The sequence below is a fragment of the Sus scrofa genome, chromosome 12, assembly GCF_054392235.1.
Source record: "Sus scrofa isolate SSC_HxYL_T2T_F1_AM1 chromosome 12, Sscrofa_HxYL_maternal_Yorkshire_Landrace_v2.0, whole genome shotgun sequence".
NCBI lineage: Eukaryota > Metazoa > Chordata > Mammalia > Artiodactyla > Suidae > Sus > Sus scrofa.
Window position 1 is genome coordinate 646,373 of NC_139394.1, and position 21,533 is coordinate 667,905.

At 53.2% G+C, this 21,533-nt stretch overlaps 1 protein-coding gene and 1 long non-coding RNA gene across 3 annotated transcripts in view; one reads left to right on the forward strand and one right to left on the reverse strand.

Moving 5' to 3' along the window:
- Positions 1-7,636, reverse strand: part of FOXK2 (forkhead box K2) — a 54,781-nt gene extending 47,145 nt beyond the window's left edge. For both annotated transcript variants that reach the window (XM_013989821.3, XM_003357920.5), the window contains exon 1: positions 7,172-7,636. In XM_013989821.3, coding sequence (XP_013845275.2) covers positions 7,172-7,584 — 413 coding nt within the window. In that variant the 5' untranslated portion in view covers positions 7,585-7,636. The remainder of the gene's footprint in view (positions 1-7,171) is intronic.
- Positions 7,637-8,166: 530 nt separating this feature from the next.
- LOC146397956 (uncharacterized) lies at positions 8,167-13,643 on the forward strand. The gene is made up of 2 exons (XR_014820507.1): positions 8,167-8,224; positions 10,410-13,643. It is a non-coding gene; the product is annotated as an uncharacterized LOC146397956 (long non-coding RNA).
- The last annotated feature ends 7,890 nt before the right edge of the window (positions 13,644-21,533 follow it).

The following is a 21,533-nucleotide window of genomic DNA, read 5'->3' on the forward strand; positions in this document are numbered from 1 at the left end:
ACGGAGGGTCCTCAGAAAACTAAATACAGAACTACCATACGATCCAGCAATCCCGCTCCTGGGCACATATCCAAACAAAGCTATCATTCAAAAAGATACGTGCACCCCTATGTTCACTGCAGCACCAGTCACAACAGCCAAGACATGGAAGCAACCTAAGTGTCCACTGACGGATGAGTGGATTTGGAAGATGTGGTACATTTACACAAAGAACTACTCGGCCATAAAAAGAACAAAATAATGCCATTTGCAGCAATATGGATGCAACTAGAGATTCTCATACTAAGTGCAGTCAGAAATAGAAAGACAAATACCACAATACCACTTATATGTGAAATCTAAAATACGGCACAGATAAACCTATCTACAGAACAGAGACAAGCTCACAGACATGGAGAGCAGACTTGTGGTTGCCAAGGGAGAGGGGGATGGGGTGGGATGGACGGGGAGTTTGGGGTTCATAGACGCAAACTATGACATTGAGAATGGATAAGCAATGAGGTCCTGCTGCCCGGCACACGGAACTCTATCCAACCTCTTGGGACAGGACATGATGGAAGACAATATGAGAACGGGAATGTATATATACAAATGACTGGGTCACCTTGCTGTACAGCAGAAATTGGCACAAGACTATAAATCAACTATATTTTAATTTTTAACCCCCCCTCAAAAAAACTCCTTTATTTTAGAAACCCTCCTTTCTTCCTTTTCCAAAAACAAAACTTTCTCCTCAGCCAAGCAAGAATAGCTGCATTTTCACAATGGAAAAATGTGCTCTGTTACTATAACAGCCTCATCTTCTGGAATATTTCCACCAATTATGCATGAAGCAACTGCGGGTCTCCATGGGATCTGCTGATAAATGGGGAACCATAAATGGAGCAGCCACACCTGACCAGAATCCTGTCACTAAGGGACCCACATTTGAGAATACTCATGAAACAGGAGCGCCCTAAGGCGCCAGCCAAGGGGTACACATGAACGGTGCACGTACCAAGTGATGACGGCTCTGGGCCCTTCCAGGGCGTATCAACACACACGGGACCTGGCCCCCTCGGAGAACCAGCAGGGGAGAACGCCAAGCAAGAAGGCAAGTTAGAGCACAAGGTGATGAGAAGAGGACATCCTGCCTCATGCAGCCCGACAGCAGCGAAGGTTACCGACAGGCCAGTGCCAAGAGCAGACCCCCCGCCCTTGCACGCCGCGGGGCCGCAGCACTTCCGAACGCAGGAGAGCACACGGGTGACATTCGAGACCAGCGGGAAAGCCCGGATGGAGGTCCCCCTGCCTTTCAGAGAGGGACCGTGCCAGCGTTTCAACGGAATACGTGGTTTGCTACACTTTAGTAAAAAGGTGGTTTCAAAAAGAAAGCAGGTGTAAATCAACTAAATTCAATTCTTTGAAGAAATCCTTGAAAAAAGGTAAGCAGTCTATCACAAACTGCAAAGTTCTTTGGACGAGAACCTCCCTTCATGTACAAAATGACAGCACGGCCTCCACAAACAAGAGTCCCCAAACCAGACCACAAACCAGACTCGGCTTTCCACCAGCTCCCCTTCCTGACTCTGCCCCCAAGGCAAAGGCCCTTTTCCTCCTCCCCTGAAACAGGGAAGGTCTGCAGGGAAGCCCACGAGCCGGAAGGGGGCAGAACCGGGCGGGGGGCGCCCCCCCCCCCAGAGCTCTCCCGCCCCGCCTGCTGGACGACCCCAACCACCTCCCACAGCCCGGCTTCCTCCTCAGGTCCCGGCAGGGAAGAGCCAACATCTCCCAGGTGAAGAGATTTCAAGCCTGGCCGCCAGTCAAGCATGTGAGCACGCGGGCGGCGCTGCGAGCAAGCTGGAGAGTGCTGGCCCCTGGAGGACGCCCCCATGTCACATTTTCCGCCCCGCTAGATCTTCACGGGCCCCTCCACACCAGGACACCGGGGCAGATTAGACACAAGCGGCCCCTGGTGTCCAGCCAGGGCACAGCACGGGCCACACGACGTCAGGTATCACTTCTGCTCAAACTGAAGGAACCTGGAGTTCCCGTCGTGGCGCAGCGGGAACAAATCCGACGAGGACCCATGAGGTTGCGGGTTCGATCCCTGGCCTTGCTCAGGGGGTTAAGGATCTGGCATTGCCGTGAGCTGTGGTGTAGGTTGCAGACACAGCTTGGATCTGGCGTGGCTGTGGCTGTGGCGGAGGCCAGCAGCTGCAGCTCCGATTCAACCCCTAGCCTGGGAACCTGCATATGCTGTGAGTGCAGCCCTAAAAAGCAAAAAAGAAAAAAGCAACTGGGCTCTCCTGTGGCGCAGCGGGTTAAGGATCCAGTGTTGTCACTGCAGCGGCTTGGGTTCCCTACTGAGGCACCAGTTCCATCCCCAGCCCAGGAACTTCAACGTGCCTCAAACATGGCCAAAAAAATAAAAATAAGAATAGATAATAAAGGGCCAGGGCCTGTGGCTTGGCTCTCTTTTACTTAAAAAAACCAAAAAACAAAAAAACAAGCAAATAACAGCGATGACAACCATGAAGGAACTAGAACTCAGGGAGGTTAAGTGGCAGGACTGGAAGCTGACTTCAGCCTGTCAGCCTGAGCTTATCTCTGCCTTCTCCTGACACAGTTAGTTGGCACATAATTGATCCCCACAGGAGACAGGTCCCATCATGCAGGCTTGCTTCTCAAAATGTGTTAGAAATTCAAATTATTTTAAATCTAAATCATCTTAAACCACTCCTTATGTAAACAGTTTTACCACTGGAAGGACTACTGAGCACTAGATAAAGTAGATGTAAGCTGGCTGTTGGGTTACTTTTTTCCGGGGGGGGGGGGGGGTAGGCCTGTGGCATATGGAAGTGCCCGGGTGAGGGATCCAATCCATGCCACAGCAGCAACCCTAGCTGCTGCAGTGACAACACCTGACTTAAGCCTGACTTGACCCGCTGCGCCACAAGGGAAATTCCTGGGTTACTTTTAACTTAGTAAAGTAACATTTAGGTTAAAATAGCTGCACTGTATTCTCAGGGTCTACAAATCAGTGATTAGAATGTATCTCAATTTGCTAAGTGAACATACAACATTGCAACTTTTAAAGGAAAATACATAGGGGTCATTAAAAGCAAAAGCACACTGAGCACTTTCCAAAATGCCAGCTGCCTCTGCCACCCTGCTGTAATCCTGTCAACATGTCACCCACCCCTGGGTCCTGGAGGCATCCTGGACCCCAGCCCTCAGCTCTGCTTACAAGCTGGTCAGTCTCAGGTCATAAAAGGAAGGTGTTTCAGCCAACCCTGCAGTCCTGAAACAAGAAAACACAGCAGACCCCACGAGAGACGCTGCTTAGGTCTTCAGAGCAGACGCCCCGTTTTACCTTCTCCTACCGGGGACTCTGTCCTCCACACCTCACCCGTGTCCACTGTCTGAGCCCCAGCTCAGCTCTCGGTGGTTCCCTCCCCCCTTCACCCGGTGATCCGCAGGGTTTCCACGTGCGGGACCCTCATCTCACCCCGCCCTCCTCACAATGGAACACCCACCCCTCAAAAACACCCCTACTCCCTCCTCGCTGTCTTCACCCGGGAGTCCCACACTCTGTCCCTCTCCTCCAAGCCCTCGGTTCCCCAAGAAGGACGACACCGCAGCTCACTGTCCTGCTCCCAACACTCCCCTCTCTTGGCGTCCCCTCCTTCCCTCCTTCCCTCCCTCCCTCTGGGAACCCTGGCTCTGAGCAAGACCCAGTCACTGCAAGGCCCTTCATTTCTTTCCTTGGCGTCTTCACCTCCAAAGCTCCAGAAGCCTCTCCAGTCCTCACGGTGGAGGACGCTGTCTGGGATCCAACGAGAAAGTCTCTGAGTGGGACATGACCCAGTCCCACCTGCAAGTTAAAACACGCCACAGGAGAAAAGAGTGCTGCTGTACCGCCAACTGCCAGGCCGTTAATTTAGCAGGAACAGGGTCACTTTTCCAAATAAACACAACTGAAGGTCCACACGTTCGATATCTTTGGGCAAGAGTAAATTCAATTTGTTCGACTTATGTTTGGCTGTTAGACACGTGAGATCTTACTGATGAAAAAATTTATCAAATTCCCTTGATGGTTCAAAGTACAAACAAGGGTTAAAGAGTTGCTTGTTTTTATTTATTTATACCTAGTTTGCTACAGTGGCCACAACAAGAGCAACAACAGCAAACCCAGACATTCCTACCCAACAGGTCTTCCTAAAACACTTTACTGCTCATTCAGGCGCCAGACCAGGTCCTTAGACAAACAAAGACCCTGTTAGCCAAGAAAGCATTCTTCATCCTCCCGCTGCGCTGACCGTGGAGAACCGTGGAGAAGCGGAGAAAACGCTCCCCCACAGGCCCAGACAAACCCCACACTCCAAACCTGCCCTCAGGTCCTTTCCAGCCTGAATCCTACCTCCTCTAGCACCAGGCTGCCCGCCCAGCCACACCTGCAAGGCCACCTCCACCTGCCCACTCCAGGAGCCCAGCCCAGGTGGCTCCAACATCTCCCACCTGAACCTTCCACAGACCCCAATCCCCCACTCCCAGTCATACCTGCACCTGCAAGGAGTCAGAGGCTCCTAGAAGGGAAAAAGTTGCATTTCTATACACACAACCCTGCACACTTGGCTGAAAAATCAAGGATTGTTGGAAATCACTTGTTTTCTGGAAAACCACAGGCTCTAACACTCCTGTTCTGATTCAGCCAACCCCAACCCAACACACACTAAGGCATGGAACTTACCAACCATCAGGGAGAAGGTGCTTGTACTCAGACCTTACCCAAACCACTCATGACCACAACTTAGAGGATCACAGAGCCTGTCTTCCTCTTTGCTCCACAAATTAATACTTCAGTGTTTTAATAAACTAGTGACCACACTTTAAGCTTAAAACTATTTATGTACTCTTCCAAATTCTACGTATAATTTTTTTTTTCTTGTTTGGCCACCCCACGGCATACGGAGTTCCCAGGCCAAGGGTCAGATCTGAGCCACAGTTGCCACCCAAGGTGCGGCTGGGCAACGCCAGATCCATAACCCACTGTGCCAGGCTGGGGATCGAATCTGCGTCCTAGGACTCCTAATCTGCCACCGATTCCATTGTGCCACAGCAGGAACTCCTGTAAATTTGTAATACTAACTACAAAATGTAAATTCATTTTTAAAAAGTTGGAATAAAATCACGGTCATTCAAATAAGAGACCAACTGTAGATTGCCATATTTTTAAAAATCCTGTGATTTCCAATTCAGTGAGCAAGTCTGAAATAAGCAATAAGAGTATTTCAATCTTTGCATAACTGCTCTAAATTACATGTACTTTTAAACTTACACAATTGGATTTTTTAATGTTAAAAAAAATATAAAACTGACTTTCGGAAAAGATTTTTAAAACAATTTCACTACATTTAGCTAGCACCAATTGTCTTCACACAGTTTTTCCACTAACCTGTATCTATTACCACCCTACACCAACAATTTGGAAACAACTCCTTACCAAAAGGGAAGTGCTGGAGTTCCCGTCATGGCTCGGTGGTTAACGAATCCGACTAGGAACCATGGGGTTCGATCCCTGGCCTTGCTCAGTGGGTTAAGGATCTGGCGTTGCCTGTAGTGTGGGTCGCAGACGTGGCTTGGATCTCACATTGCTGTGGCTCTGGTGTAGGCCGGAGGCTACAGCTCCAATTAGACCCCTAGCCTGGGAACCTCCATATGCCTTGGGATCCGCCCAAGAAATGGCAAAAAGACAAAAAGAAAAAAAAGGAAGTGCTGCAAAATCCACGCCGAACGGGGGGGGCGGGGGGGACACTCCCCTCTATCAATGTGAGCAGAGGTTCCCAGGCCCATAAGCCAAACGACTCCTGCCCGTGTACCAGCTGGAGATGAAGGCCAGAGGCAAGGCCGCTACCCCCACCTCTATTCCTCATCTCTTCTGTAAGGCTCACTCTACCCTCAGAAAACCAGAATTCTTCACCCTAGGAGAAAGGTCAACGTATTTCCATGTTTCAAATGTTAACACAAATGGTTTTCACTGAACGGTTATAAGAGGATTTTCTTTAAAAACCTCAAAACTCTCAGAGTAAAAATACAACACTCTTTCCGTGACGTCAAGTTATTTGTAAACAACAAACCGTCAAAAGACAGCTGTCGGGCCCCTACCATTGACTTTACATCTCTTACAGTGTAAACACACACGAACAGCTTTCTGGTTTGAAAAATCACATTCTTTAACTTGCTCCCATCATGGTTTCAGGAACTAGCTGGTGCAGCTTTGCAGGCTAAGCAGTAACACAGCACACATGTTCAACAGCCAAGGAACAGAGAAAAGCAACAGCTCTTATCAGCATCTCCAACAACTGAAAGCAATTAAAAATTCCAGTTTGTGGAGAAGGTTCTACTGGGAAAAATCTAGGAAGTCCCTTGAGGAGTAACTAGCATTTCCTAGAAAGTAAGTTTGTTTCTCAAGCAACCTAAATGATAACTTCACAAAACCACAGAACCAAGCTGAATCGCTTTGCAGCCAAACTGACAGTTCCTCATGAAGCTCGCTTAATTATACTCCACAAGACCTTAGAATAGTTTCTAATAATCAAGTGACTTTTTCAAAAAGTTATGTTCAAAGTACCCCATTTCCCCAAAATTTTCAAGTTCAGAGCACAGATTTAAAAATTCACCCCGTTTCAAGAGTTTTCAATTTTTAAGCTACGAAAAATACGATGAAAAAAAGAAGTCCTTGCAGCTTAAAAAAAACCCCAAAACTCTTGTAACAATACACTACTGAAAACACGCACAACAAAAAGGAAGTACCAGCCAGCCGGCCACCGGTCACCGCTCAGGAAGGTACAGATTGCAGTTCGGGCCCCCCCCACCAACCAGTCTAACGCCCCTGTTCCGCACGACCTACACGCTAGTTAAGAAAACTGCACACAAACTCCCGGAACGCACTGAACCCCAGACACCTCGGCCCACGTGGACACTGCCCGAGCCTCCCGCGCGGGGGGCGGGGGCGGGGTCCCACGCAGGGAGGGGGCCGGGGCCCTGGGGCCGGGGTCGGGCGGGCGACCAACGCGGCCAGACGCCGCATCCGGTGCCGGCTGTGGGCAGGACGCACAAGGCCTGGGCCCGGGGTCGGGCTGGGTTCCGAGCGAGCCCGCCCGCCCGCGCCCCGGCCCGGCCCACTCACACGCGCGGCAGCTGCAGCGGCGGCGCCCCGCGCCTCTGGAACACGCCGTCCACGAACACGCCGTTCTTGCCGAGGCAGCGCAGGTAGAAGTCGCCGCCCGCGTCGGGCCCGGGCTGCGCCGACGGCTCCGGGGCCGCCCCGCCATGGCCGCCGCCGCCCGGGGGCGTGAAGATCTCGAGGTGGCGCCGAGAGATGAAGCTCGAGTGGCCCATGCTCACGTCCACCGAGCCCTGCGACGAGTTGCGCCCGATGGTCACCGAGCGCTTCTTCATCAGGTACTCGAACTCGCGGCCCTCGAGGCGCGCCACGGCCCAGCCGCCCGGCGGGGACCCGCCGCCCGCGCCCCCGCCGCCCCCGGCCCCGCCGCCCGCGGGAGGCCCGCCCGCGCCCGGGAGCGCCGCGGCCGCCGCCATGGGCCTGCGAGGGCCCGGGCCGCCTTCCGCCGCCGCCACGGAGCTGAGGGCCGAGCGAGGCCGCCGGCCGGCGAGCGACGAGCGGCGGCGAGGGGCGGGACACGCGCGGCGCGCCGCGGGCCGGCCCCGGGCCCGTGACTGACGGGCGGGCCAGCCTATGGGGGCGGCGCACGGCAGTGGGGCTACCGGCGGCGGCCAATGGCGAGGCACGCCGGCCGTGCGGCCGCACGTCGGCCGCGGCGCCCGACGCAGGCGCGGCTCCGGGCGGCCTCGAAAACCCGGGGCGGAGCGGGGCGGCCGCGGAGCCGCCGTGCGGACGCGCGGCTCGGGGGAGGGGGAGGGGGGGCGGGGGCGGGGGCGGGGGCGGGTCAAGGTCGGCGCAGGTGGCGGCGGCAGGGCTCCCCCAGCGCCCCAGCATGTTCGCACCCCGAGCCGAGCTTTGCCGCTGCTGTCACGCGTGCATCCTCGAGCGTGGCGGGAGCCGCGTGCTGCCAGCCGAGCGAAATCCAGGCACTTCTACAGTTGCAGTGTCTGAGGGACCCCATGATGCGTGTCGGCGGGGCGGCCGGGAGGGGCGCGGCGGGAGTCGGGAGGGGAGTAGGGAGGAGAGTGGGGAAAGTCTGCGGGGAAGGTCCGCCAGGTAGGTCCACGGGGGCGCGGGGAGGGAAGTGGGGAGGGTCCCCCGGGAGGAGAATGGAGAAAGTCTGCACGGAGGGTCCGTGGGGAGGGTCCACGGGGGCTCGGGAAGTGTCCGTGGGGAGGAGCGTGGGGCCTCAGGGCGGCAGGCTGATCTGGCTCCTCTGACAGCCCGTCTGTGAGGGTTCTCCTTAAAAGGCCATTCTAAAGAAATGCGAATTAACTGGCCTTCCGAGTGCAACACCTACCTGTCTCATTTGCATGTATGTTTGCAGTTATACTACAAACGCCTAAGGGTTCACTCGGCTTTAAACCCTAAGTGTGGCAGAATGTCCTGGGCAGAACACAGGTAGTTTCGTTAAATACTCATTTATAGGAGTTTTTTTTGTGGCTCATCAGTAATGAACCGACTGGTACCCAGGTTCCATCCCTGGCTTCGCTCGGTGGGTTTAAGAACCCGGCATTACTATGAGCTGTGGTAGTAGGGCGAATGTGGCTGGGAGCCCAGGTTGCTTCCACCTGTGGCCCTAAAGAGACACCCCCCCCAAAAAAAAATATATATATATATATACATGGGAGAAATTTGAGGTGTTGTTGAGACAAATACGGAAGTGGTGAGTGGGGAAACCTTTCATTCAACAACCAAACAGGAGTTCCCATCGTGGCTCAGCAGAAATGAATCTGACTAGCATCCATGAGGATGCAGGTTGGATCCCTGAGGTCTCCCAGTGGGTTAAGGATCCGGCATTGCCATGAGCTGTGATATCGGCCACCGATGAGCCTTGGATCTGGCATTGCTGTGGCTGCGGTGTAGGCCGGCAGCTGCAGCTCCAATTGGACCCCTAGCCTGGGAACCTCCATATGCCATGGGTTCGACCCTGAAAAGAAAAGAAAAGAAAAAAAAGGTCTCAAAAGAAAGCATCTAGATGGAATTAGAAACTGTCACACTAATTGTAGTCAGACTGTGAAAGACAAACATATGATTCACTTATATGTGGAATCTAAAAAAAGGACACAAGATTCCCCACTGTGGCTCAGGGGGTTATGAACTCGACTGGTATTCATGCGGATGTGGGTTTGATCCCTGGCCTTGCTCAGTGGGTTGAGGTTCCAGCATTGCCACAAGCTGTGGTGTGTATCTCAGATGAGGCTCAGATCCTGCATTTCTGCGGCTGTGGCATAGGCTGGCAGCTGCAGCTACAATTCAACCCCTAGCCTGGGAACTTCCATATGCAGCATATGCATCCATAAGAAGAAAAAAATACATCCTAAAAAGAAAGAGCATCAGGGAGTTCCCATTGTGGCTCAGTGGAAACGAATCTGACTAGCAACCATGAGGACGCAGGTTTGATCCCTGGCATCCCTTAGTGGGTTAAGGATCCAGCGTTGCTGTGAGCTTTAGTGTGGGTCTCACGTGCAACCTGGATCTGGCGTTGCTGTGGCTGTGGTGCAGGCCAGTGGCTACAGCTCCAATTCAGTCCTTGGCCTGGGAACCTCCCTGTGCCGTGGGTGCAGCCCTAAAAACACACACGCACTAAAAAAAAGAAAGAGAGGATCTGGGAGTTCCCAGTGCGATGCAGCTGAGGCTCAGATCTGATCCCTGGCCCAGGAACTTCCACATGTCCTGGATGTAGCCAAGAAAAAAAATACTTCTCCTGAATTGAATTAGCATTACAACTATTGCTAACATAGAAGTGACTGCAACAGTAATACTATATGCAAGTTTTAATTAAGACTAAAGATTGGGAGTTCCCGTCGTGGCGCAGTGGTTAACGAATCCAACTAGGAACCATGAGGTTGCGGGTTCGGTCCCTACCCCTGCTCAGTGGGTTAACGATCCGGCGTTGCCGTGAGCTGTGGTGTAGGTTGCAGACGCGGCTCGGATCCCACGTTGCTGTGGCTCTGGCGTAGGCCGGTGGCTACAGCTCCGATTCAACCCCTAGCCTGGGAACCTCCATATGCCGCGGGAGCGGCCCAAGAAATAACAACAAAAACAACAACAACAAAAGACAAAAAGACAAAAAAAAAAAAAAAAAAGACTAAAGATTGGACATTTGTCTCATAACATGTCTAGGGCTTTTTCCCCGGACAGTCCATGTGGCCAGTGGGGAGGGTTACTAGAAAGAGGCACGGTACTGAATCAGCATTATCCCTATTTTTTTTCTTTTTCTTTGTGGGCCACCTGGCAGCATGTGGATTTCCCCAACCAGGGATCCAAGCCCCAGTCGCAACCCAAGCCGAAGCTGCAGCAACGCTGGATTGTTAACCCACTCTGCTGGGTGGCTGTGGCTGTGGCTGTGGTGGAGGCCAGCGGCTACAGCGCCCATTGGACCCCTAGCCTGGGAATTCGACTCCTCCCATTTGACTCCATATGCCACGGGTGCAGCCATAAAAAGCAGAAAAAGAAAAAGAAACACTTTAAATCTAAAGACCGAGATAAGCTGAAAGTATGAGGACAGGGAAAGGAGCGGAAGCACGCTGGCGATGTCGGCCTCAGACAAGAAGACCTCAGGTCGGGGAGGACGGCAGGAAGGGTCGTCCACAAGGACAGAAACAGCTCATCAGTAAAAGGCAGGGCTCCTGAGCGTGTCCAATAACTCGGAAACGCTCAAAGCAGAACCGACAGAACCGAAGGAAAAGTAACCCGTCAACATCCCACGAGATTTCAACAGGTCTCTATGTGATTAATGGAACCAGCAGGCAAAAACGTCAGTAAGGATAGCGATGGCGCCGTTAGGAACTCAGCCGGTTCCACTCCACAAGCGCGCCTCTGTGCTCTCCCCGTCACCCCTGCAGCGGTCCGGCCACAGCACAGGCCGGCGCAGTAGGAAGGAGGCGCCCGGAGAAGTCACGTGGCCACCTCGGTCTGCACTAATGCAGGGGTGGTGTGGCCTGGCTCCCACCGTCTCATCCACAGCTCGGTTCCCTCGCCTGCAAGGTGGGCCGAGCCCAGGTCGCTCTCTGAAGGCTCTTCCAGCTCCAGCCCTCCATCCTGAGCGGGCTCTGGGGCCTTCCCAGGATGCCGCCCACTTGAAGCGCCTCTTTCTAGAAGAAAGGGGGGTTCAAACAATGCCTGACACCTCCAGTGTGGCCGTCGGGGCTGTGCATCCGTGATGTGGTCCGCGGGCCCTCGTGCAGTGTTCTCTGCATGCCAGGCGCTGCCCTGAGAGCCGTCTAGATACCAGCTCAGGCCGTCCTCCTGATACAGCCCAGGCTGGCAGGGGGCAACTGGGAGGCACGGAGCGGTCGACTCACGTGCTCCGTCAGCACAGCCAGTCTGCTCCTCGTCACTTCCCTGGAGTTCCGATGCTCACTCACAGTAGAGGGGGTGCTGGTGGATGATAAAATAACCATGAACTCTGATACTCTTTAGGAATCAAAAATTGAGAGTGAACTCCAGCGCTGCGGCGGGTTTCACTGACCCAAAGAACAACTCCCGGGGAGAAGCCCTGTGGTCCTGAGGCCGTCGTATGACTGTCCTACTAAATAAACTACCTTGAGAAGCTCGTTTCCTCCCCGTCCAGCTCCTGCTCAACCTTCCCTGTTCTTCCCGCCAGCCCCTCCCTGCACACCTGCCCTCCCTGCACCCCACCTGTGCCCGGTGGCACCTGGGCACCCTCCCCCCACCCAGCCAGTTCCCTTTTCTCGCACAAACTGTCCCCTTGCTGTGGCAGCTCTGTGAGGCTCCCCAGGGCCCTGAACTTGTAACTTGTGTGTGTTACTTGACAATAACCACTTTCTGTGCTGTTGCTTTTCATGGGTGCGTGGTGTGTGTGTGGCCTGTCTCACTGGCTCTATTAAAACAGCAAGACCTTGAGCTGGGCCTCTGAGTCACAGTGACAGGCGCCTGGTACCATCTGCCTCACGAAACCATGTAGCTCCATCCGACAGGGCTGCCAGGTGCTGCTCTCCGCTCCGTCCTTGGCTGTGGGCACCCCCTCCATTTGGATGCGGTGGAAGCGGCACTTTGAATTGATGGGGAAAAAATGCGCACTACAGAAAGGAGACAACTGTTCTTATTTGGGCTAAGCTTTTGCAGAAAATATGAGGTACATTCATTAAAATACCGCCCTGGTGGTAATCGGTGCCATCGAATCAAAAGGTCTTATCATGGATGGAGAGTAGTACCTTGAATACATGATAAATTTCAGAAACGCAAATGCTAAAAAGTAAAGAAACCCCACTACCCACGGCTTTTTGCTACCCGGGAGTCCAAGAAGAACGACATGCTGTGTTTGCTCCGACGTCCGAGGCTCTGAGGCAGGAGTGTGGCCACACCTGCACCGCAGCATCGCAGAGCAGGTGTTCCATGTGTTGGTCAGATCACGGAATGGAACTGAGGTCCCCTTGCTCAAGAAAAAGCCACATTTATCACATGACCATGAGGGTTCAAGTAGTTGAGACACAGCTGAGAACCTAACATCCAGACCTTATCACGGGCAGTTCCCACTGTGGCTAAGTGGGTTAAGAACCTCACTGCAGGAGTTCCCGTCGTGGCGCAGTGGTTAACGAATCTGACTGGGAACCACGGGGTTGTGGGTTCGATCCCTGGCCTCGCTCGGTGGGTTAAGGATCTGGGGTTGCCGTGAGCTGTGGTGTGGGTCACAGTCGCAGCTCGGATCCCAAGCTGCTGTGGCTCTGGCGTAGGCTGGCAGCTACAGCTCCGATTAGACCCCTAGCCCGGGAACCTCCACATACTCCGGGAGCAGCTCTAGAAAAAGGCAAAAAGACAAAAAAGCAAACCTCACTGCAGCCACTTGGGCCGCAGTGGAGGCTCGGGTTCAATCCCTGGCCCAGCACAGTGGGTTAAAGGATCCGGGGCTGCCACCGCTTTGGCACGGGTCGCAGCTGCAGCTGGGATGCAATACTGGCCCTGGGGACCTCCACACACCACGGGCTCGGGGCAGAACAAATGAACGGCGAGGAAAGACCCTCATCACTGGCGTGGCTTTCGCCTCCTGACATGGTCTCGTGGCGCACGTGATCGCAACTGGGAATACCTTTTGTTTGTTTCTGGCCATGCCCACAGTGGGCAGCAGTTCCCAGGCCCGGGATCAAACCTGCACCACAGCAGCGGCCATGCCAAGTCCTGAACTTCTGGGTCACCAGGGAACCCCAGGAATGCTGTTTTCTTCATGGCCCTGCGATGTGCCAAAAAGCCACCTGCCAACACAGAGTTCATCCTGACTGGTTTAGTTAAATATATTGGTACAGAGCACGAAACAAAAGTATTCTTGAATATTGATTTGTAAGCTGATCTCTCCTTCCAATCAAAGCCCCAGCTGCCTGCTGGTGGGAGCTGACAAGCTGATCCTAATATTTATATGGAAATGCAAAGGCACCACAATGGTCTCGAAATAGAAAACCTCGGAAGGATTTACGGCCTTAATAATATGAATTAAAAATAAAGCTGTAGTAACCCAGTGAATGTGATGCTTTTCTAATTCAGCTTTTAGCGAGAAGCTAATACAGTACAAACTGGAGCTAATAAAGCTGCAGTGATCCATCAGGTAAAGCTCATTGCAATTGTGTGGCACTGGTGTTAACAGACGAGTCGGTGCCGCACAACAAAAAGCCCAGAAACAGGCGCTCCCGCTATGGCACAATGGCATTGGTGGCATCTTGGGAGCCCTGGGATGCGGGTTCGATCCCCGACCCAGCACAGTGGGTTAAGGATCCAGTGTTGCTGTAGCTGTAGCTTAGGCCAAGACTGCAGCTCAGATTTGATCCCTGGCCCAGGAGCTGCATATGCTGTGAGGCAGCCAAAAATGGGGGAAAAAAGGGCCCAGAAACAGAACTCCACATACAAAATCAAGTGATTTTCAGCCAAGGTGCCAAAGCTATTCCACTGGAAAAGGGCAGTGTGATATGAATATATACTTGGTCTCTGTCCCCAGGTCCTGACGCAGGGCGTCTGAGCCCCTTGTTATCTCCGGGGGACCTGAGCAGCTTCTGTTCTGCCCGAACAGGTCGACTTGGGTGGGTTCCCAGAAGGGGGCTGGTTGGCGGTGGAGCCCTCGGCCCACCCCATCCTCCAGGGAGGGAAGAGGGGCTGGGTGTGGAGTTAACAACCGATCGTAGGATAGATTAAAAATAAAAATTAAAAAAAAAACCCGCAACCAGTCGTGACTATGTGAGGAAACGTCCATAAAAATGTCTACACCACGGGTCCCGAGGGCTCCGGGGTCTGCGAGGGCCCACGTGCCAGAAGGGTGGCACCCCAACCACTCAGGGACAGAAGCTCCCGAGCTCAAGACTCTGCTGGGCTCCCCTGGGTGTCCCCCCCGCCCCCAGCTGCTCCTGAGTCTCTGGAAAGACGCTTTACAGTGAACCAGACAACGCGATGCAGCGTTTCCCAGGTCGTGCACCTGAGCAGGGGTCGTGGGAGCGCCTGGTTGGTAGCCGGCTGGACCCTGGGACCCGTTACTTACAACGGGCGTCTCGCGTGGGGACGAGCCTGCCACCTGTGGGATTGGCACCAACTCCGGGCAGCTGTGTGAGAACGGAGTTAAGGTGCAGGACGACAGCTGGCGTCCACAGAGAACTGGAAATTGTTTGGCATGGAAGCCCCGCACATTTGGCGTCTGAAGTGTTGAAAGTGTTTCTTTAGGAAGGCGACTCAGCAGACAGTGCTGGAACAGCCGGATCCCTGACTAACCGTCCCACCAGGGAGCACTGGCCATACCCCACAGCACACAGAATAAATAATTTGAGCTGGATCACAGAGCTGTGTGTAAAAGCCGAGACTAAGCTTCCAGAAAGAACCAGGACTCTCCTGTGTCTTCTGGGTCCCAGGTGCCCCAAAGGGAGAAAACCTATGGAAGGAAAAAAATGGCTAAGTTAGAGTTGGGCAAAAATTGTACATTGTGCTCCTCAAAAGACAATGAAAAATGGGAAGACGTGAGCCACACGCTGAGAAAATATTTGCTACACATACACCTGACAAGAAAATCTGAAGAGAACTTAAAAGAACTCCTAAAACTCCATAATAAAAGGGAAACTGGAGCTCCCTGGTGGCTCGGCAGGTTAAGGATCCAGTGCTGTCACTGCTGCGGCTCTGGTTACAGCTGTGGTGTGGGTTCAACCCCTGGCCCAGGAACTTCTCTACGTGCCACACATGTGGCCACAGAACAAAGGCCAGCCTTACTAAGTGCAGGCAATGATGTGAAGCGGCCAGCCAGCCCTCTTTGACACAGCCCGTGGGAATAAAGAGGCTCGACCACCCAGGAAGGTAATCTGGCAGGGTTTTTGTTTTGTTTTTGTTTTTTGTCTTTTTAGGGCCACACCCAGAGCACATGGAGGTTCCCAGGCTAAGGATCAAATCGGAGCTGCAGCTGCCGGCCTCCACCACAACCACAGCCATGCCCGATCTGAGCCGCATCTGCGACCCACACCCCAGCTCACGGCAGTGCCGGATCCTGACCCCACTGAGCGAGGCCAGGGATCGAACCTGCAACCTCATGGTTCCGGGTCGGATTGGTTCCCGCTGTGCCATGATGGGAGCTCCAGCCTGGCAGTTTCTGATACAAAGTCACACACATGCACACGGCTACCACTCGGATCTGGCGTGGCTGTGGCTGTGGTGTAGGCTGGCAGCTGCAGCTCCGATTAGACCCTTAGCCCGGGACCCTCCATATGCCATGGGTACAGCCCTAAAAAGCAAAAAAAAAAAAAAAAAAAAAAAAAAATCAAACAGAAGGAAGGAAGGATCTTAGTAGTAGTGGGATTGGGAAAGACAAGAAAAAGGAAAACAGAAAGAAAAAGTCTGCTAGAAACTTCAAAATATCCAAAAAAAAAGAAAGTGTACCACAATGGAAATAAAAAATTGTAATGGTCAAAAGCATGAAGAAAGAGAATCACAGCCAAGAAAATGTGGGTAGTGAAAATGACAACACAGAGATATAATCAGAAGGAAGACAATGGTAACAGAGGAAGGCCAGGAGGCATCCGCTAGGCAGCTCGCAACAGGCGGCCCACCCTCCGAGCGTGGAGCCCTCGACCTCACTGGGCTGCGAAGTTTCCCTCTGCCGCTAGAATGAGCAACCACTCCCCCACCCTGTTTAATGAAAAATTCACTTTTCAAAATCGTGATCCCGTTTATAAAGAATCAAGTAAAATGTACCATGAGCAAAAAAGATATTTCTTGAAACATTTTTCTTTTATGGCCACACCTGTGGCATATGGAAGTTCCTGGGCCAAGGACTGAATCCGGGCCACAGCTGTGACCTTCGCTGCAGCTGCAGCAAAAACAATCCTTTAACCCACTGTGCGGGGCCGGGAATCGAACCCTCACCTCTGCAGTGACCCGAGCTGCTGCAGCTGGATTCTTAAACCACTGTGCCACAGCAGGAACTCCCTCTTGAAATGATTTGAAAGTTATTTTTTTATTTTTTTTATTTTTATTTTTTTTTTTTGTCTTTTTGCTATTTCTTGGGCCGCTCCCGCGGCATATGGAGGTTCCCAGGATAGGGGTCGAATCGGAGCTGGAGCCACCGGCCTACGCCAGAGCCACAGCCACGCGGGATCCGAGCAGCGTCTGCAACCTACACCACAGCTCATGGCAACGCCGGATCCTTAACCCACTGAGCAAGGGCAGGGACCGAACCCGCAACCTCATGGTTCCTAGTCGGATTCGTTAACCACTGCGCCACGACGGGAACTCCGAAAGTTATTTTTTTAAACAGGAAAACTGCTCCATGATACTGACTAGCCTTTTCCAAGACAAAAAGTTGCCTGTATTATTTTGCTTGGATACAGCTGTCAATAAGACAGACAGCATTCCCATCAGACAGACTTCAAAGTCAGTGAGTATCTCCAGAGCCCACAAGCGTCGTGAAGTCTGCCCAAAGCACATGACCACGTTAACTTGGGTACAGACAGGTTACGTGGAGATGGAGTAGGCTCCTTCTGTAAGGAGGGCGGAAACAGAACTCAGGAGATCTAATTAGTGAAGTGAGAAAAACCAGCAGGGAAAGTGCTTTCCATTTCTTCCTGATCTGACGGGAAATACAAATTATGAAACGCATGGCACAAAGCTCCTAAAAAGCCACCAGTTAGAGGTGTCCACAGACCGAAACGCCCAGACCCTTCGGCTTTACACGGGGCAGGTTTGGCCAAATCCGAAGGCAACCCTAACAAAGCAGGTAGCACCACCAATAAGCATGCAACACTGACAGTCTTTTCTCAACTCGTAATAATGAAAAGCAGATTTTGATCAACCCTGCTAAAGGAAAGGCTGAACTGTCTGTTTACTCTGTGTGAACAGCATTCCCAAATCACTCCCATGTCAGCATCATCCAGGTCTGCACCCAAAAGCTTAGGACAAAACACCTGCGGTGTGTCAGGCGGTTCACTAATGAAAGGCTTTAACTGTGTCGAGTTTGTGGTATTTACCAGCTGGGTATAATTTCACACTGGCTGTGATCTCTTGTGTTAATCAACCTTCACCTTCGTATCAAATTTTGCCTTCTTTTTCATTGAAAGGGTGCTCCGGGGAGTTCCCTGGTGGCCTAGCGGTGAGGGGTCCCACGTTGTCACCGCTGAGGCGGGGGTTCTATCCCAGGCCTGGGCACTTCCGCGTGCTGGCGGTGCGGCCGAAGAAAACCAGGGTGCTCCAAACCGCCCGAGCTGGAGACCTCACGCACCCTGCGCGGGGCGCAGGCCTCCCGGGACCCCGAGCGGGCGGCGGGGACCTGGGACGCGACCCGGAGCGCGCAGCGCCCACCCAGCCCGAGCATCAGTCTGCGCGGCGGCCTCGCCCAGCCGGACCCCGACCCCCGAGCCCGCGCTGCGAGGTGAACGCGCACCGGACGCACGCAGGGCGCGTGACGCCCGCGGGTCCCGGCCGCCTCCGGGCGGGCAGGTGCGGCCCCGGGGGCGGGCCTTGGCCGCGGGCCGCGGGGTGGCGCTGCTCGGCCGGCCCGGGGGTGCGTGGGCTCCGACTCGCCTTTTGGGGGCGCTGCCCCCCGGGGGGTGACGCGCTGCCAAATTCTGTAACTTAAGCAGTTTGGTGTGGAGCAAAGAGCTTCCTTGGCCGTGGGGAAGAAGTCGGTCAGGAGAGGAAGCCGAAAGAAAAGGAGAGTTTTTGAGGAGTGGACAAAGTGGGAGTCGCTTTCAAGTGATGGGGTGAAATTGTGTGTGTTCTTTTCTGAGATCCAAGCAGCACCTGCCGCCTGGTCCAAGGACACTCTGGGCTGAAGGTTGTGTGCCTTGACTCTTTTGAAACAGCACAAGAGGGCATGAATTCAGAGACTTCCCTGGGCAAGAAGTTGAGGGAGGGAAAGGGAAAGTCCACTTTATTCATAAATGGGCATTTGCAGAAGCCCCTGGTTGGTTCCTCCCACTGGGCTGTGCCCCAGGGAGCCAGCGGCCCTGTCACAGGCAGGATTGAGCAAGAGGCCTTGGGGCAGCAGAGTGGCGCAGCGGCAGCGTGCTGGGCCCAAAACCCAGAGGTCGATGGATTGAAGCATCCCCTGCCATGAGCCTGCGTCTTCGCCAGCGACGGCTGGCGTTTGGGTCCCCGGCTGCTGGGTGAGGCCGTGCTGTGGACCCTGATGTCCAGGGTTGGCAGCTGGGACCTCTTCTGTCCCCTCCCAGGGGCACTTAGGCCAGGAGTCGCCCTCAACGGGGCACAGCAGTGTGTGGTTCTGTGGTGTAATGGTTAGCACTCTGCACTTTGAATCTGGCAAGTCTGGGTTCAAGTCTTGGCAGAGCCTGCTTTGTTTGTGGCCATTTTGTCTTCCTCTCTTGGGTCCCCATCCAGGCTCTGAGTCCTCCCTTCCCCCTTCCACTTATATAAGGACACCTTCCACTGTGGGACAGGGGACCTGGACTGGCACAGGACAGGTGGGAACTCTGAGACCCTCGTCTGCATAGTCCCCAGAGGAAGCCACTCAAGGGAGTCCCTGATGTCTTTGTTCCTTCTAATGTCCAATTCCCTCTCTCTAGTTTGGCTTTTTAAAAAAGGAGACCAAAGGGGCTTCTGCTCCTGAGATTTCCCGTCATGCACATTTCAACCGCTGAAATCCCACGTCGGGACAGACGAGTGCTTAACTTCTCCACTGATGAGCTTGAAGCACAGTGTTTATTTTCACAAACGTGCACGGGAGAGTGCCTCTTGGGTACCACGCACAGGGCTGCTGTGTGGCAGCCGTGGCAGGAAAGCTCTGGAGAGTGATGCTGTGCTGGCAGCAGATGCACCTGCTCTTCTCACTGACACGAAAACTTCATAGGTCACTTGCCCAAGCATATGTTTATGCGTGTGTATGCATACATGTCTACACGTGCTCAAATGCTCACGTCGTGTGTACCATGTACATGTATATGTGCATGTGTGCACATATGAACACCTATGTATGTATACACACATGCATGCCTGTGTATGTGCATATTCATATACATTTACATGCGTGTGTACATTGCACGTGTACATGTGTGTGCACATATGCTTACATACCTATGCATTACAAGCACTTGAGCAGCTGTGCACACGTATGTGTATGCATGTATGTGTATATGTGAAAAAAAATTTTTTTTTTGCTTTTTTGCTTTTTAGGGCCACACCTGTGGCCTATGGAAGTTCCCAGGTTAGGGGTTGGAGCTGCAGCTGCCAGCCACAACCACAGCAACACCAAATCGGAAGTTCCTGTTGTGGCTCATTGGTAATGAACCCGACTAGTATCCATGAAGACCCAGGTTCGAGCCCTGGCCCTGCTCAGTGGGTTAAGGATCTTGCATTGCCACAAGCAGTGGTGTAGGTTGCAGACGCGGCTCGGATCCTGTGTGGCTGTGGCTGCGGTTGTGGCCGGCAGCTGCAGCTCCCATTCGACCCCTAGCCCTGGGAACTTTCACGTGCTGCGGGTTCAGCCCTAAAAGACAAACAAACAAACAAAAACCCCACCACCACCCAGGCTGGGTGGCGGGAGGAGGGGCAGCAGCCAGGCAGCCCAGCTTCGAGAAGGCTCCTGGCACCACGATGCCCAAGTGGAAGTTCAGCTCCGCCCAGGGGGCCGCCGAAGAGGAACACGAGAAGAGACCTGCGAGGTTGCCAGCTCAACCTGCTGCTGCAGAAGCGGCAGGGAAGCCGAAAAGGCAACAGGAGAGGATGACTCTTCAGCCAAAACAGGAGAGATGGGAGCAAAGGGCACACGGGCCGACCGCTAACGGAGTGCAGGATTCACTGCAGCAGAGGGAGAAGCCAGAGGAGAGCCCAGCCACCAATGAAGTGGGAGAGAGTAGCCACGTGCGGTGACAGGCACGACGCGCCCGGCCCTGGCAGGTGTCCGTCTCTCTTCTTGTACAACCCAGAGGAATGTTTTTATCAACAATTTTGCAAACGCAAGTTTTTAGTAACTCTAGAAACACCTTTAAGAAGGCGAGAATCCCACCTCATTCCACTTTTTAAGTGTATGTATATACATATATATATATATATATTTTTTTTTGGTCTTTTTAGGGCCACACCTGCAGCATATGGACGTTCTCGGCCTAGGGGTCGAATTGAGCTACAGCTGCCAGCCTGCACCACAGCCACAGCAACACTTGATCTTTCACCCGCTGAGTGAGGCCAGGGATCGAACCCGCATCCTCACGGACTCTACGTCGGATTCTTAACCTGCTGAACTCACTCCCGTAAGTCCTTTCTTTAAGAGGTGAAACGATTTGCTGGTGGTTCATTTTTTTTGAAAACAGAAAACAGCGGCATATTGACTGGGGCAGCCCTGTCCTGGGGGCGGTGCGCCATCCCACAGGCGGGGGCTCTCAGCCGTATGAAGGGATGATTTGGAGTCGGTTGTGCATTTGTCTCAAACGCTTCCACTGGCTCCGCCTCCCATGTTGTTTTTGGTGGAATTGGTTCCTAAAGCAAACCACTCCTTGTTCTTGGCTCCCCGCAAGTTCTGTGCAGTAACACCTGTGGTCGTGGCCGACTGAAAATTGGGGCACGTGGTTTATAGACGTTAAACTGAATTAGTGGCACTTATAACAGCATATCAGCATTTGAAGATACGGGTGCCTGATATCCTGTTAAGGAAAATCTGCCTTGAAAAATTTATTCTTTTTCAGCTGCGCACACAGCACATGTCAGTTCGCAGCCACGGATCAAATCCGAGCTGCATCTATCGTTACAGCTGCGGCAACACCAGACTGCCTCCGGATTTCAAGCTGTTTAGAAAAGTCTCAACTGTATTATTTTTTAGATGTTTGGTACATATGTGAAGAATCGTGTACAAATCAGGAGTTCCTGGCTGTGTTGAAATGGGATTGGCGGTGTCTGGGGAGCACTGGGACGCAGCCTCGATCTCTGGCCTGGCATA